The sequence below is a fragment of the Delphinus delphis genome, chromosome 17, assembly GCF_949987515.2.
Source record: "Delphinus delphis chromosome 17, mDelDel1.2, whole genome shotgun sequence".
In the NCBI taxonomy this organism is placed as follows: Eukaryota; Metazoa; Chordata; class Mammalia; order Artiodactyla; family Delphinidae; genus Delphinus; species Delphinus delphis.
This window is the reverse complement of record NC_082699.1, coordinates 47,766,401-47,782,644: the sequence shown is the minus strand read 5'-3', so window position 1 is coordinate 47,782,644 and position 16,244 is coordinate 47,766,401. Positions and strand designations below refer to the sequence as shown.

Genomic DNA, 16,244 nt, shown 5'->3' with positions numbered 1-16,244 from the left:
TTATATGATTCAACTCTATAATTTTCATGGTCATCATATTGTGCAAGGTACAGTTTAACTTTTTAAAAACTCTATATTATTTTAGCATTGCTTCCAAAATTATTTTAGCATTGCTTCCAAAGTTAAGAGAATTGCAAGTACATAAAATACCATGGTAATAAGTACATATTCAGAAATACTTATTTACCATGTATATGAAGAGTAATATTTTATTATTTTGGAGGAAGATAGATTAATTTTCCTTGGGCATGACAGCATTTTTTTTTTTTACAGAACATTTCTGTTCAGTTAAACATTAAATTCTGTATGTTAGTTAAAAGTAAATGATTTTATTCAAAAATAACAGCAATATCTAGGGTCAGCCAAGTTAATAACAATCTAACATGTGAAAATGGTAATAATACACATATTGATGAGAGAAACCAAACACTTTTAATGTAGAAAAACATGTTACTATTTCTCATAACCCTATTTTATCAACAAAAAGAGAAGTAAAGTGTTCCCTTATCTATAGAAGTATTTTCTAAAAAATAGTCAATGTTGGAAACAGCAAGAAGAAAAGATTACCCCAATTTTGTCCAGAACAATAAAGATATATTGTATTAGTAGACATGCACACACAGAAACATGTAAAATATAAATATCTTGGGGATATTTTGAGTATTTTATTAGTAGTAATAGCAGTTATAGTAGTTATAATTCTCAATGTTATTTCATTTTTACTTCAAAAATAGCAGAAACAAAACAAATAAGCAAGATTATTTACTCAGCAACTACAGCAAATTAATACATCTTTAAAATATGTTTTTTGGGGGCTTCCCTGGTGGCACAGTGGTTGAGAGTCTGCCTGCCGATGCAGGGGACACGGGTTCGTGCCCCGGTCCGGGAAGATCCCACATGCCGCGGAGCGGCTGGGCCGGTGAGCCATGGCCACTGAGCCTGCGCGTCTGGAGCCTGTGCTCCGCAATGGGAGGGGCCACAACAGTGAGCGGCCCGCGTATCGCAAAAAATATATATATATATATGTTTTTTCAAAATCCTGAGAGATGATATAATTATCACCTATCTATAAAATTCTTATTTTACTAAATAGTTTCCGTTTTCAGTGGATGTTGAAGTATAATACCATTTTGTTAACTGTAAGAAATTCAAGTTATCTCACTAAAGCATTGATAGTATGTTTTCCCTTCCCAGGTCCTCAAAGATTCCATAAAATAACAAACATCTTAAAGATGTATCTCTAAAGAACCAAATTATGCATTGCTATTGTATGACATGAGTAAATGTGATTAGGCATATTCCTCACTCTAGAATACCTGAGTGCCATGTTCAAAAGTTTCACTGGTCAACTTTGAACAATTCACTGGCATTTCTTTTGTTTGCTAGTTTTACATGGATAGTGGAAACTCCTCATATACACTGCTGCCTGCTGCCCCTAGCTGTTACTTCATAATGTCAGTTCAAATCACATAGAGGTAGTAGTCAGAGGACTGATTAATCCCCTCCTAAATACACATACATACACACAGAACAAAAGGTATGCACATTTTCAGGCACAAATACTATCTGCCTCAGTCACTAATGATGACATGATGTCTAACAGTCAAAATTACTAGAAACACCAAAAAGCAAGAAAGATAAGTCCCACTGTCAAGAGACAAAGCAATCAACAGAGTCAGACTCAGCTAGGACACATGTTGGGACTATCAGGCAGGGAATTTAAAATATTATATGATTCGCATGTTAAAGACTATCTTAGAAAGGATGGACAATATCTCCTGCATGAAAAGCTGAAGAAATATCAGCAGATAGACGGCAACCATAAAAAAGAGTCAAATGGGAGGCCAGTAGTGAAGAAGGACGCCATGTGCTGTGCAGTCCTGGGCCTGGCACACAGTGGGTGGGATGAAGACGACTTCTGAGTAGCACTTGGAGGACACAGTGCAGAATCCATCCATTGATGGAGCCCTGGTCACAGATTCACAGGGACTTAACCTGGGCTGCCGTGGGACCCGGTCAGATGAGCAGGCTTGGGTGATATCGTTCTAGCCCAGCAAGCAGCTAAGCTAACCTCTGACCCCACTGATATTCCTGTGTTGTGTCTAGAATCAGACAATGGGAACATCATGATCCAGAAACACAAAGGCGTCACAGTGGCATTGCACAAAATGGCCTTCTGACGTCCCATGTCAGTTCTCCAGAAGCCTGTGATAGGGACTACAGTCTACCTATGTTAATTATCTTAAAGAGTTATTAGAGTTTCAATAGTTAGGTCATTCATTTAATATGCATTGGACATTTTTCTATTAATTTTAGAGTAAGCACTTTTTGACATTGTATGGACTGACCTATCAAAATGTTAGTAAGAAAAGATCTTGTTTTGAAGCAACAGGTCTAGATCACTTTGTATATAGAATTTTGTTATGGTCAGTAAATCTGGTTGGAGGGGAGAAAAAGAGTCAAATGGAAATACTAGAAATAACAGAAAGTAGAATGTGGTAAAATGTTAGAAAATTAGCTTGGAGTCAGTTTATAGAGATCTTAAACATCTAGTTAAGAGGTTAAGACAGGGTTTAATTTTCAATGAGAGTGACCAAAAAGTTCTGAACAAAGGTACTTTTTAAGTGATGAATTAAGAAGATGACTTCAGCAGTAGTGTATGGAATGAATTAGAGTAGGAAAAGGCTGACTTGTAGTAAAAGTTTGGAAACAGAAGAAGGTATGGATGACAAACATAAATCACAATGTACAAAATATACAATATACAGAATTATACAAACAGAATTTTAAGGTTAGAAGGAATCTCAGAAATTGTATAATTCAATCTCTCTCATTTTAGAAATAAGCAAACTAAGGCTCACAGAAACTTGGTCAAAGTCACACAATTAGATATTTTTTGAGCTGGAATTTGAATTGTGCTTTCTTGGTTCTAAAGCCTGTTAACTTCTTTGGCCAGGGATGGCTTTTTTTTTTTTCCTCTATATAACGTTTGGCAAATCACCATATGAATTAAATGAAAGACATGAACAAACCAAGGAAAGAGCCTGAAATTCCCAGCCTCCAAAATGAAAGGATGATCTAGTAACAGAAATAGAAGAATTCTTGGGAAGAACGAGAGTAACTTCAGGTTTGGACTTAAATTTGTGAAGCGTTGCAAGAATATTCTTGTACAGATGTCAGTCAGATAATCAGACAGTTTGAGAAGTCACTGTATTATATTAATATTTCACTATTCATTAGAGAGGCTAAAAAGAGAAGTGGTTAATAATGGCAGATGCAAGGACATAACAAGGATAAATATGTGTAAAAAGATACAGCAAATAAGAACCATGGAGAAAATCATTTAAAATAAAGTGCTGGAAGCAGAGGTCAGACTGTAGAGGGTTAATGCTTAGGAGCTGATGAAGGAGTGGAGAAAGCATATGTAAAAATACATAGTCAAGAAACATGACCCAAGTAAGAGAGAGAAACTGATCATTCTCAAGGGAGCTTGAAGGTGTGGCAGAATAGAAAGAAGGTATTATCAAGGAGATTTCAACAGTCCTCCGTAACAACAATTTGAGGAAAAACAAATTAGTAAAGTAAGAGAGATTGAAATGTAAGGGAAACAAGAAATAATGAATGGAGGAAAATTCCAGAGAAATTAAGAAAGCGTACAGTCAGAAACACAAATAGATTACTTGTGATGGAGAAGAAAATGCTTCTAAGAGGAAAGGAGGTTTGTAACAATGCAAAGAAATTAAGGCAAAAAGGGGAGGGGTAGCTCAGGAAGTGTGAATTACTTAGATTTGATCCCATTCACTAAGGGCTTTCAGTATACTTCTCAGATAGGGCATCTACAGGAAAACATTCTACATTCCACACAGGAATCTCATCCTCCTGTGACTCCACTAGTTTTGTCCGAAACCTTTCTCTAATTAGGGTCCTAGTCATGGCCCCAAATACCTTAAGAAAAGACCATTCACTGCCTCTCTTCAAACGCTATGGCATCCCTCAGCACTACTCTAGCCTCAGGTCAGACCCTTCCCAGAACCTAACTCAGTTCTGGCACCAAAACAACTTCCAATTCTGGCACCAAAACAACTTAGGATAAATTTAGGATAGTTGAGGTATATCACTTCTATTTAAGCATCTTATCTCTGTAATTCTTAGTATCAAGTAAAGGGCAAGCCCAATTGCCCCCGATATCTTCTCTCTAAATTCTTCATTTCTTGTATTCTCTTCTGTACCACTTTAATATTCTCTGATTCTCTTAGCTATATTTTCAAGAATCCTTATCCACTGTTAACTAACTTCCTTACGTCATCAACCATTCTGTAGAATGGTTTCTGCATATCCCTACCTTAAATAACATTTAGCTCAACGCTGCAGACTCTCCTTCCAGTGTAACTCTCACCTGCAGAAGCTACTTATTCTTTCACATTTCAAAGTCCATGGATTTAGGAGAGATTGGTTCCCTAGAGACACTCTGGCCATTACTCTCCCACTGTAATGTACATGTCCTTATTTCTATTCAGCATGCCCCTTGGCTATAAGATCCATTATTAATTCAGGTTGCTAATATCTATCCCACTTCCAATCACTATCCCTTAGTCATTGATAATTTGAGGAATTGGGTGTCTGCTGTCTTCTTTACCGTAATTCCTATGGTAATGCTAGGAGATTTCAATGCACGTGCAGAAAATTGTTCAATAATCTTGAACCACAACTCTTGGATCTTCAAAACTTCAATAATTGTCACTTTTTTCCTGCATCAGCGCTCCCTCCTAGGGAAACACTGTGGATCTTAGAATCCAATGAAACTATTTAAACTCAGAAATATTAAACTCCAATATCTCAAACTGATGACAATCATTATTTCTGTCAGGTGTTTTATAATCTCACTCCCAACTTACTTAATCTCCATTTGATACTTTTTGTTCCTTGGTCCAACCAATTCCTGCCAGTATATAGCACCCTCTTTGCTTTTCTTCCATCCTTCTCATCCTAGACTCTGTGACTGATCATCTGAACCCCTCCTATAAAAACACTCAGATTCCCTTTTATACCAAATCTTCCAAACATTCATCAAAACCCTAAAATTGGTTCAATTCAATAATCTGATTCTTCAACATCTAGGCAACTGGGTATTGCTTAAGCAAAGCATACATTCATACAGGTTGGCACATTACAAATTCATGGTTTCCAACATTTGCCGTGGTTGCATAACCAAAAATCTTTTTACTTATATTTAATCAGTTCCCATCAGTTTTTACCCAACAACTATTTAAACTTTCTCATTTTCAATCAAACATCATATTCAACCTCTGGGAATCCTCAGGAATTTGTCTCAAAAACAATCATGTAATCTCTATTACAGCAACAACAAAATTGAGGTTATCAAACAAAATTACCTTCAATTTAACATCCTTTAAAAACTTACTTAGTTCCAACTCTCTCATCTATTTTCCTCCTGTCTCAATGGTAAATAAGAGCTTCTTTATGTTTACAAACTCCACCTGTGTGGCTAGCCCTACCTACTGCTCTAAGACCTTTCTTCCAGTCATCCTCTTTTTTTCCTGTGTTTTCAACCTATCTTTTTTTCCTAAAGCATTCTTTCCTCCAAGCCTATCAACACAGGGTATATTTCTTATTCTAAAAGAAAGAAACCTACTCTGGTATCACATACCCCTATCTAATACTTCTCCTCCACACTCTTTTGGTGTATTTATTTTCTTATCTCTCAGTCATGCCTCAGGCCACTGAATTCTGCCTTTCTTCCCTCACTACCCTTCCAAAATCATCAGTGGAAGTCACCAATGACTTCTCCCTTGACAAATCAATGGGCATTTTTCATTTATTATTTTTATTGCTGACATTATTTCTTCTTTCTTATAACTCTAATTTTTTAGCTCTATTCTTCTTACTTTTCTCATTCTTCCTTCACTATGTCCTTCAGAAATTTCTCTTCCTTCATCTACCACTTAAATGATAATGTTTCCCATGGCAGAGGAAAACTCCTTGGCTCCATTTCATGGGTAGTCTTTCTGGTTGATTTCACTTTCATTTTGTGGCTACTTCCCACTAGTAGTAAATTTACTCGCAAATTGCTCTACGTAGACTAAACTACTTTAAGCTTGAAAATTATTTATTTTACTCCTTGCTAGAGGTTTCCTCTTAGCCCTCTCAATAATTCCAAAACTGAACTTGTCTCTCACCGAAACTGATTCCTCTCCTAACAATTCCCCCCATCTTTTTAAGGTACCACAGGCACCCAGTTACCCAAGCTGTAAGACTAGGAGCGTTTCTTGACTCTTGGTTCCCCCACAACATCCAAATCCCATTGTTTACCAAGTATTATTGATTTTAATTGATTAACTCTCATCTTCTATCTCTCCGTCCACTACCTTACTTAGTTCAGGCCCTCAAAGAGTTTCTGCTGTCCTAGAACAAGGCAAATACCTCGGTATGTGCTTTTCTTTTCCATACCCTTTTCTCTCAAATCAACCACCCACAGAGTCTCTAGAGTAATTATTCTAGAGTGAATAAATGTATTATAGCCATCCCCAAACTAAAACTCTTCAAAGTACCTCTATCACATACAGTCTTAGACCTAAGTTCCTTAAGAGAGTATACAAGGTTATTCATAATCAGGACTATCTCTATCATTCCAGATTCATTTCTTGCTATTCCCTGCCTTGTGGCTAATGCTCCAACAGCACTAAAACACGGTGTTTATTACTTTAGTAACTTTGCTCATATATTTCTTGAAAATTCCACCAACATCCTACCTTACCTCCCCCTAAATAATTCTAATTCTTCCTTTAAGATATAGCCTAGTTGTCATCTCCTCCATCACATTTTTATGTAAAAGTTGCCACGTTGTCCACCAGCAATGTCAGTGATTCCTTAATATGCTATGTATAGCTTTAAGTAAAGATAATTACTAGGAGGAAAAGTAGGGCTGGGGGTAAATTTTAAAATATAAAAGATATATTTATTGAAATAAAGGATATATCTTAAAGGGAAATCAATAAAAGGCAACCTGATATCCATTCTAAATATGTTTGTTTAAATGTTGAATGTGTTTTAAAATACACAATGATCAGAGATAATTTTGCACTGGTCAGCATAACCTGTTCAGAAGAAAAAGAAGTTTTGATTCTTAATATTAGTTAAATATTTGTTTCCTGAAGTAATATAAAAGAAGTTTAGCAAACATTATTTAAGCTTCTCTTCATCTGTTCCAAAGAGAAAGCACTCATAATATTTCATTTTACAAACATGAAACAGAGAGACCAATTGTTCTGATTCTTCACATATTGGAGATGCCATGTTGAGTTTACTACATTTATTCCACTCAGAAAATTCCAGATTTCATACAGCCAAACTATGGTCTACTTGGAACTATTAACATATATTTATTCACAGAAAGGGAATTCCCAGACCATGATAGTTAATGCCATCTTGAAATCTAGACCAGGAAACTGGATACTTAGAAAGTTGGTGCCAATTTCTTTTCATTCTTTCCACAATCCTCAATAAAGAGGTCACTTTTCCTTTAAATGTTCAGTTATTTTTTCTCAAGTAGGTAGTTAGGGAGAACTTGGGTAATTTAGATAAAAAACCATTTGGCAAGAGACAGAGATTGATCCACATTTGGACTTTGTCAAATAGGTAAAAGCAGAACAATGTAGCAAGGGAACTGAGGATATTTCTGAGAATGGATTCAACCTCTGGATATGTAAGTAAGTAAAGAAAAGTGGAGACTAATTGGGAAAGGTAAATGGGTAAAGAGAGTGGAGTTGTCTATTGAGATAAAAGAACCAATGAGTTAAAAGTAACTCAATGAAAGAATAAGAAGGAACCATGTGTAGTTCTTGTCCAAGAGTGAAGTATTTTGTATTAATTGTAAATGGAAAGTAACCTTTAAAAAGTATATAAAATATTAAATTTTTTTAAAAAATTAAAAAGATTTCAAAGGTAGAACAATTTCAAGTGACGATAATATTCAGAGCATGGCCATGGGAGTGACTGAGTGAAGTAGAACTGGGGGTAAAGTTCACTACCTCCAATTTGAGATGGTCAAGGAAGTGAGTGGGTGCTGAATAGATCATTCAGGTGAATGCTAACAGCACTCAGGCTCATGGCAGAAATTGTGATAAAGAGGAAAACTAAAGCCACATGCATAAAATAGCATAACCAAGAGGTCAACAGATGATATCAATGTGTAAGGGAAATGGGTGATTGTGTTCAGTTGTATTACCTACAAAGGTTCAGGGGTTAAACAAGAAGCATGGAATGTTACAGTAATAAATAAAGAAGAAGGGATAGGTGACTAGAAGAGTTTTTATATTTTCAACAATCCCCAGAATCTCATAGTGGATTTAAGTGGGAGTCAGCGGGACCGAGTAACTCAGGAAGTTAGCAGAGTGAAATAAATGATCAAAGTCACTTTAAAAAAAAAACAAAGGAAGGAACTATTAAGCTGAATGTTCAGTACAGCACTTACTACTTCTTTGGAAGAGGCATACGAATGCAATAGGCAAGGAGCCTATAGGTAGATGCAAGGAGTATAACCAACCATATATTCTGGTTCTTGGTTCGGGTAGTAGATTCATAAATGCTTATTTTATTACTATGCTTTGAAACATGCACACATTCTTTTGTATGTGTCAAAGTAATAACGATAAAAGGTAATATTTTTAAAAGCAACTAAAGACTGCATTCTCACAAAATCTATCCAACTTTTCCAGAGTAGGTATACACTAGACTCACAGATTTGAATCATTTAAGTGACAGCAAATCTTATAGTAAGTTATTTGATAACTTGTTTTCTAAAACTGATTTTTCTAACCTTGTATTACTTTAATATAAACATCAATGATACTGTATTTCCTGAATATAAACTAAATTATGGCACAAAAGACAATTTAGAAATCTCTCTATCAAAATAGGCCAGCTAGGCTGAGACTGAGAATTTGAGTAAGTATATGAAATTGATAACCAACCTAGAGCTGATAAAGAACTGGTTCTATCTATGTTGGGTTACTGAAAGAATAAATGATATGAAGCAGACAAGCTACTTATTGATAATTAAGAAAAATACAGAGTATAAAAAACTAATGTGGTTCATGATCTTAATTTATATTTAACTGGAAAGATACCAGTGTAAGAAGAATAAGCCTATAATCAGTAATGTCTCATTCACGCCACCCACCTTAAGAAAGGTCTTGCCCAATTATAAGGATTATAAAACTGTTTTTTGCCCAATTATAAATTATAAAACTGCTTTTCACATTTCTGTAAGATAAATGTATGATCATTGCAACCAAAAAATAGTCTGAATGTAATATACAGCAATAATAAAAATAAAAGTCATTAACAACAACAAAGTAAAAACTATTTAGTATTGAAGCAAAATAACAGAAAAAGAGACTGAGAAATGTAAAAGAAAATAAAATATAGCAATAACCACTATCATATAATAAACTGGAAGGCACTAAATTTCAATTACATTTACTGAAAGACATCACAAAATTTGAAATAGGAATTTATTATTGATGATATCTCTATGTTTCCTTCCACATTTGTCTAAATGAATTCAATCCTTAGGAATTTACCCATTAGTTTCAATTATTTTTTTCTAAGCTCTTTCATTATCAACTATTAATTAACTAAACTAATAGGATAAAAGTGATCACACATAACCCAAATCACTTTGAAACCATAGTCAGAGTGAGTACAGCACATAATTCCTTATCTATACAGCTAAATCCACAACCACATTATTATTGCCGTTTTCTCTGCCTACCGGGCCTAAAAATGTTGTCACTGAACTGGCTCAAATCACTAAAGCTACGTTTAGCCTTGAGAAACTGCAAGCTTTACAGACCTTCTTTCCCCACTCGATTTCCTTCTAGGATTAACTAGAAAGCTAATCTTCCTTTCTGTTAAATGCCAGGTAATTTATATTTCCCTTCAGTACAAGGAGAATGGTGGTAGACTAGAAATACTGGGTCTGGGTAGACAGACTCAGTATTCTCCAGGGATCTGGGTTCATCTACTATAACCAATGAGTAGATCACAGCCACCTTTGACAAGGTAACCATAAACCTGAGTTTACCCTCATAAACCTCAGCCCAACCTAAGCACTTTCCAGGACTGACTGCAGAGGGAGGTGGGGGAAGTGGGTTGTTAAGATATGTACCAATCAACTAGTTCTGCCTAAATATCTAATTATCAACTAGTGCTGCAGAGGAAGGTGGGCTGTCAAATGCAATTAATTTTTAATAATACTGTTATTCTACTTTTGTATGTAATAAGAGTCAAATGTAATTTCTGGTGAGTTAAATGTTCAGAATCATCAGAGATGATCCTAGCCCATTAAGGGAAGCTATATTTTTGACATCCTAACACAATTAAAGTGTTTATATATGCTTTATTTTCTACTATTTTATAAGGATAATACTTCTATGTTTCATCAATAACCATATATGTATATATAAAAAACAAAAATAGAAGTGAGTTATATCATATCAATAGATAGGCACATGCAATTCTACGAACAGACTCAATTGTAAGAAAAATATACCTGCCATCCCTGTGATGATGTTCAATGGTCTGACTGTATCTGGAGCGAGGTAGAGTAAGAAAATGACTGCAAGCATGGTAGAAACAAGAATATAAATGAGACTCAGGAAAGAAATGAGAAAGTACATTTTAATTTTTAAAAGTGAGATTCAAAAAAGATAAGCAGATAGTAAGCAAAGCAAATGAAAACTGTTACTGGAAAGCTTGCTCCTTCCTCCCAATGTCCATTGTAATATGGCAGTGCTAAAGGTTAAAATATGCTAAATATTCTAAAACAAAACACAAGAAAATGTAACAAATTGAGATTAAACAAATAATATTTCAAAATAAAATCTTATCAATTATCACTCAAACATCTTTAGCACCATCTATAAAATGTTATACAATACAGATGCTTTCTCATTTTTTAGGAGGAAAGGTAGAAAGAGAAAAATAATAAAATAACCAGAAAGCTTAAGACAAAAATAATAAAAGAGGTAATTTCTAATACTTATCACACTTAGGAGATTTTATAAGGTAGCTATTTCTTTTTCAATCATTACTAATTAAAAGTAACTAAAAGAGTTTATAAAATTCCATTTAGAAAGAAGCAAACTGATTCAAATTCCTTTAATTGAATACTAATTTTATTTTGTAAATGTATCAGATGCTATCCATTTTCCATTCACTATGTTTATTATATGTTTATTACATGCTATTGGCTCTGCTACACTTCATGCCTCATGACTACCATAAGCCATCAAAGTAGCACATTGACCTTTTTACCCTTCTGTAGCTGATTCTCTTCTTTCTATAGCACTGATCTAAAATTTTCTATTTTTTTAAGTCTTTCATGTCAAAACACTTAATTTTGGCAGATGATCATTATGTTTCAGTAAAAAATGGAAACCAATCTTGGTCTCTCTCAACACCTCTAAATATAGAGTACATATATATTTATATCTCCACTTGTCCTCTTTTGCAGCAAACGAAGAGGCAATTCCTCTACTTGTAATCCTACTTCCCACATGACCTTGCTTCATTCATTTTTGTCTCATGCCTTCCCTTCCACAACTGCACTTAATCCTAAAAATAAAACTTCACTAACCTTGCCTTCCTCTGACTTTTTTTCATCATAAAACATCTTAGACATATCTACAATTCTTGCTACCACTTTCTCACTTCTCATGCTTAAAGCTTACTGTGATTTGATTTCTGTCTCTATCATTCTCTTGAAGCTGTGAATATTACCTGTGAAATTCTAAAAAGTCCTTTAATTTCCTCTTGATCTTCATCACACTCCACTTATCTATGGTTTTAGACAATGATTTTCAACCTCTATTTCTTGACACTCTCTTGGTTTCTGAAACACTATTCTCTCTGGCTATTAGAAATTTAGAATGGATAACCAACAAGGCCCTATTGTATAGTCCAGGGAACTATATTCAATATCCTGTGATAAACCATAATGGAAAAGAATATTTAAAAATGTCTATATGTGTATAACTGAGTCATTTTGCTGCACAGCAGAGATTGGCATGACATTGTAAATCAACTATACTTCAATGAAAAAAAATAGTGTTTATATAACACTTAACTATGTGCCACATACTCCATTAAAGCTTTGTCTAGATCTCATTTGCTTCCCGTAACAACTCTTTGAGATAGGGTCTAGTATTCCCACAGACAGAGAAACTAGGCTGTGAGTGCTTGCGCACGGCCGTAAAGTAAGTAGCAGGACTGGTTTCAAACTCAGGGCTTTCTTCAGCCAAAATTCAGGCTCTTAACATGTACACATTGGTCCGGTCTCTGCCTATTAAGTGCTTCTTTATCCATTTCACTTACTGATTCCCTTTCTTTTTATTCCTCAGAGACAGTGGTTTCCCAAGATTTGTTCCTCGACCTTCTTTATACTCCAACACCTTCTTTCTGGATAATATTATTTGTTTTTATAGTGTAAATTCTCACTTTGGTTTAGCCTTGATTTGTCTTTGGGTTTCACATTTCCAGGTGCTTCCTGGGATCGCCACATGGCTGCTTGAGTGTCATGTAGGCATTTTAGAAAAACACATGTTAATTGTGAGACAAGCAAGACATTGGCCTATTTGGACATCTGGTGCTACATTTGTGAAATAAGGGGGCTGGAGCAGTAGTTTTCCAACTTTCTTTTTGAGTGGAAGACCAGTTGTTTTTCAAACAAAATTTTATGTAAAACCAATATTTAGGAATTCAATAAAATCAAAATGGCACTGCTACAGAGGGAGGAAGAAGCTTAGACCCTACCCATTTGGCTTCATCCTTACCTACAACAGCAATTCTTCACGTACCTCTTTAGAACATAGTACCCTATAATCTCTAAAGCCCCTTCTAGTTTCATATATAACTCTTTAATCCCCCTTTGGAATTTAATATAATACTTTAGCTATTCCTTTTCTTTTAATTCCACTTTCAACTAAGGATTTAAATATTTACTTAATAAACCAAGCTTTAAAATCTCAAAATTTAACTCCTCCATTTTCCTTATTTTCCACATTCAATTGATTTACAAACATTGCTCATTCTAATGCCTGAATAACTCAGATTTATTCCTTCTTTTCCTTTTCTTCTGCCACTACCTTAAATCAGGCTTACCATGTCCACTGAAATAACCTTCTATTAGGTCTCCTTTCCTTCAGAATCCAACCCTCTCCTGGTCCACTCTGTCTATGGAAGTATGTTTCTGATCATGTAGGCACATTGCTCCAAATCCTTCAATGGCTTCCCATATCAAAAAACAAGTATATATTCTTTAAAATGGTACACCAACTAAGTTGTAAGCTACATTCAATCTTCATCTCCTATTACTTCCCTTTTCCCATACCACAACTTTTTATCTAGGTACAACAGACTACCTAAGATTCTCTAAATATTTCCCATACTCTCCTGACTTCCAGACTCTGTTCATGCTCATCACTCATCCAAGAATGCCCATCATACTCCCTGTCTCCACTTCATTGCCTTTCAAAATTCTTCTCATTTTTAAAGTCCAACTTCTCTTTGAAGGTCTTTCCAATAGATACAAGCAAGTAATTTTCTCTCCAATCTGTTCCAACACTACTATGCTTAGGCCACCCAGTCTTCTACATTTTATAACTAGTTGGTATACTGTATAATTAGTTGGTATGAATTACTTAGTATAATCAGTTGGATCATCTGTTTATCTAGACCAGGAGGAAGCCTATTTTAAATCTTTGTGCATAATGCTTGACCCACTCAATAAATATATTTTGGGTTGAACTAAAAAGTATAACACAATTACACTGTTTTCATGGTCAACCTACTGTCCAAAGAGAGCAGTTGTTCACATAATCATAGAAACATTCTAGAACTGTAAACAAAAAATTACAAACCTATGTAGTATAAGAAAATAGGGAAAATGGTATCAAAAAGAGACTTTCTTGGCTTTACAAAGAGGAGAAAGAAAATCCAGCAGTAGTGATGTTGGGATTTATTGCATTAAAAAGGAATCAACTGTCTCTGAAAATTACTTAAGAGTAACAAAAATGTGTAAAATTCAAAGCTTGTTAAAATTTTCATATCATAGAACACATATATCATCATCCAATTTCTAATATTTTCCTTGGGGAGGTTTATAATTAATTTTGTCTCTATAACACGAAAGAAAACATTCTACAGGAATCACCTTCATCAAGCAACAGTTTGTTTTATTTCCCTTTTTGTGATGGTTAATTTTATGTGTCAACTTAATTGGCCAAGGGGTGTCCACATTAAACATTATTTCTGGGTATGTATGTGAAGGTGTCTCAGGATGAGATTCAGGATGGAATCAGTAGATTTCCCTCTTCATTGTGGGTGGGCATCAGGCAATCTGGTGAGAGCTTGAGTAGAACAAAAGTAAGAAGAAGGAGGAATTTTTCCCTTTTTTCCTGCCTCATTTTTGAGCTAGACATCTCATAACTCTCTGGCCCTCTGACTGAGATTTATACCATCATCTCTCAGGTTCTCTGGCTTTTGGACTTGGTCTGAATTATACCACCATTTCTTGGGTCTCCACCTTGCAGACAGCAGATGGTAGAATTTTTCAGCCTCCATATTCATGTGAGCCAATTCCTCAAAATAAATCCCTCTCTCTCTATCCAACCTACTAGTTCTGTTTCTCTGGAGAACCCTGATTATATACTTTTCTATAGATATGTTATACCTCTTAACCTAATCTGGTCATGATCCCCCCTTGAGATGGAGTGAAAAGTATAAAGACGCATCTATGAATATTACACAAATTAACCATACTGTTTTAGTAAGCCCCCTAAAATCCACTTAAGATACAGAAGTCCTTTGCTGCATCCAATTAGTACAACTTAAAAACATTTTATTTATACTTCTCTATTAAAGTATTCTTACTTTTCTCCCCAAATTAACAGATATTATAAAATCTAAGCAATAGGCATGAATATTCATAATGAGTTAAAGTTGTTATATTACAAAATGCATTTAATCCAATTTGTTTGAAATTTTTAAAAAATTGAGCAGAGCTGTAATTCACTGTAAAAGAATAAAATAGAAAACTAAAAAAGTGACTAAATTTTAAAAAGAGAAAGAAATGAAGTAACAGATTCTCAAATCATGAGAAAAAAATATCACTATTCAAAGAACTGAACAAGATTACTGATCCAATTTCCTGACACACTCTGATTCTTACTAAGAAATATAATCTTTGAAGACAAAACAAAATTATATTTTTAATGAATTATCCTTCTATATATTTCATTAGCCTGAATGTTACCTTTTAGGACTAGCAGATACATAAAAAGGACTGCAAAAGGAGATAAAAATCTTATTCTTAAGTAACCTGTAGATTTTGAAAGCTAAGTTTCCAACAATCTCAACCTAATTCCAAACTTTCTGCTCTGTCTCTGATATTGTTACTGTTTTGCTACCTTATAGTTCCTAAAATATACTATGATTTAAATAAGCTAAAATATATTCCTGAAATATAATGAATAAAAAGTTGTATTGTTTTTGTACGATGAATTCTCTCTTTTCATTTACTTTCTCTATATTTTCAAACTTTCAGAGATGCATTTCTCTCATAGTTTATAACTGAAAGGACCACAAAAAGACTATAAATAGTTATAGGTATGTTTGGCACTTTCTGGTAGCTGGTTGCCTGATAAAGAGTAGAGAAATAGCATGTGTGTGAGGTATTTCAGAGATCCATATAACAGGGCATTTTTCGTTTTAGAATATAACTGCATTCATTGAATGCATAGAAGAAAAAAGTTTATGAAGTAATATATCTTCTGCCAGTGTTATGTTTTTTTTCTTTTTATGCTAAAAGTATACTCTATGGAATTAAATGCAACCAATATATTTCGGTCTCTAGGATAGACATAAAAATATGTACTGTAAGATATCTCTGACATGCTACAGAAATAGTATCTAGTACTCCACACTTATTCTAATAGTAAATTAACTCCTATAAACAAATAAGCTCTTGAAATATTTCTAATACTAAAGTCACATGGTTTGCCCCAGAAAAATGATGTTCCTTGTTGTAGTAGTTACCAGGATTTACCAGAGAAACAATGATACAAAAAGTATGGGCGATGAAAAGGAAGATGAAAGATGGCCATTACAATTAATCATTTTTAGTTAATATCCTTGTATCCAAGTTTCTGAATTACTTGTAATGA

The 16,244-nt window shown here is 34.4% G+C and overlaps 1 protein-coding gene and 1 pseudogene across 11 annotated transcripts in view; one reads left to right on the top strand and one right to left on the bottom strand.

Annotated features, from left to right (window-relative positions):
* RIMS2 (regulating synaptic membrane exocytosis 2) overlaps positions 1-16,244 on the bottom strand; it is a 609,946-nt gene that overhangs the window by 190,327 nt on the left and 403,375 nt on the right. For 5 of the 11 annotated variants that reach the window (XM_059995029.1, XM_059995038.1, XM_059995032.1 and 2 more), the window contains one exon: positions 10,574-10,639. The exons of the other annotated variants lie outside the window; for them this stretch is intronic. In XM_059995029.1, coding sequence (XP_059851012.1) covers positions 10,574-10,639 — 66 coding nt within the window. The remainder of the gene's footprint in view (positions 1-10,573; positions 10,640-16,244) is intronic. 11 annotated transcript variants of the gene reach the window in all.
* LOC132413386 (ragulator complex protein LAMTOR5 pseudogene) lies at positions 1,906-2,180 on the top strand (annotated as a pseudogene).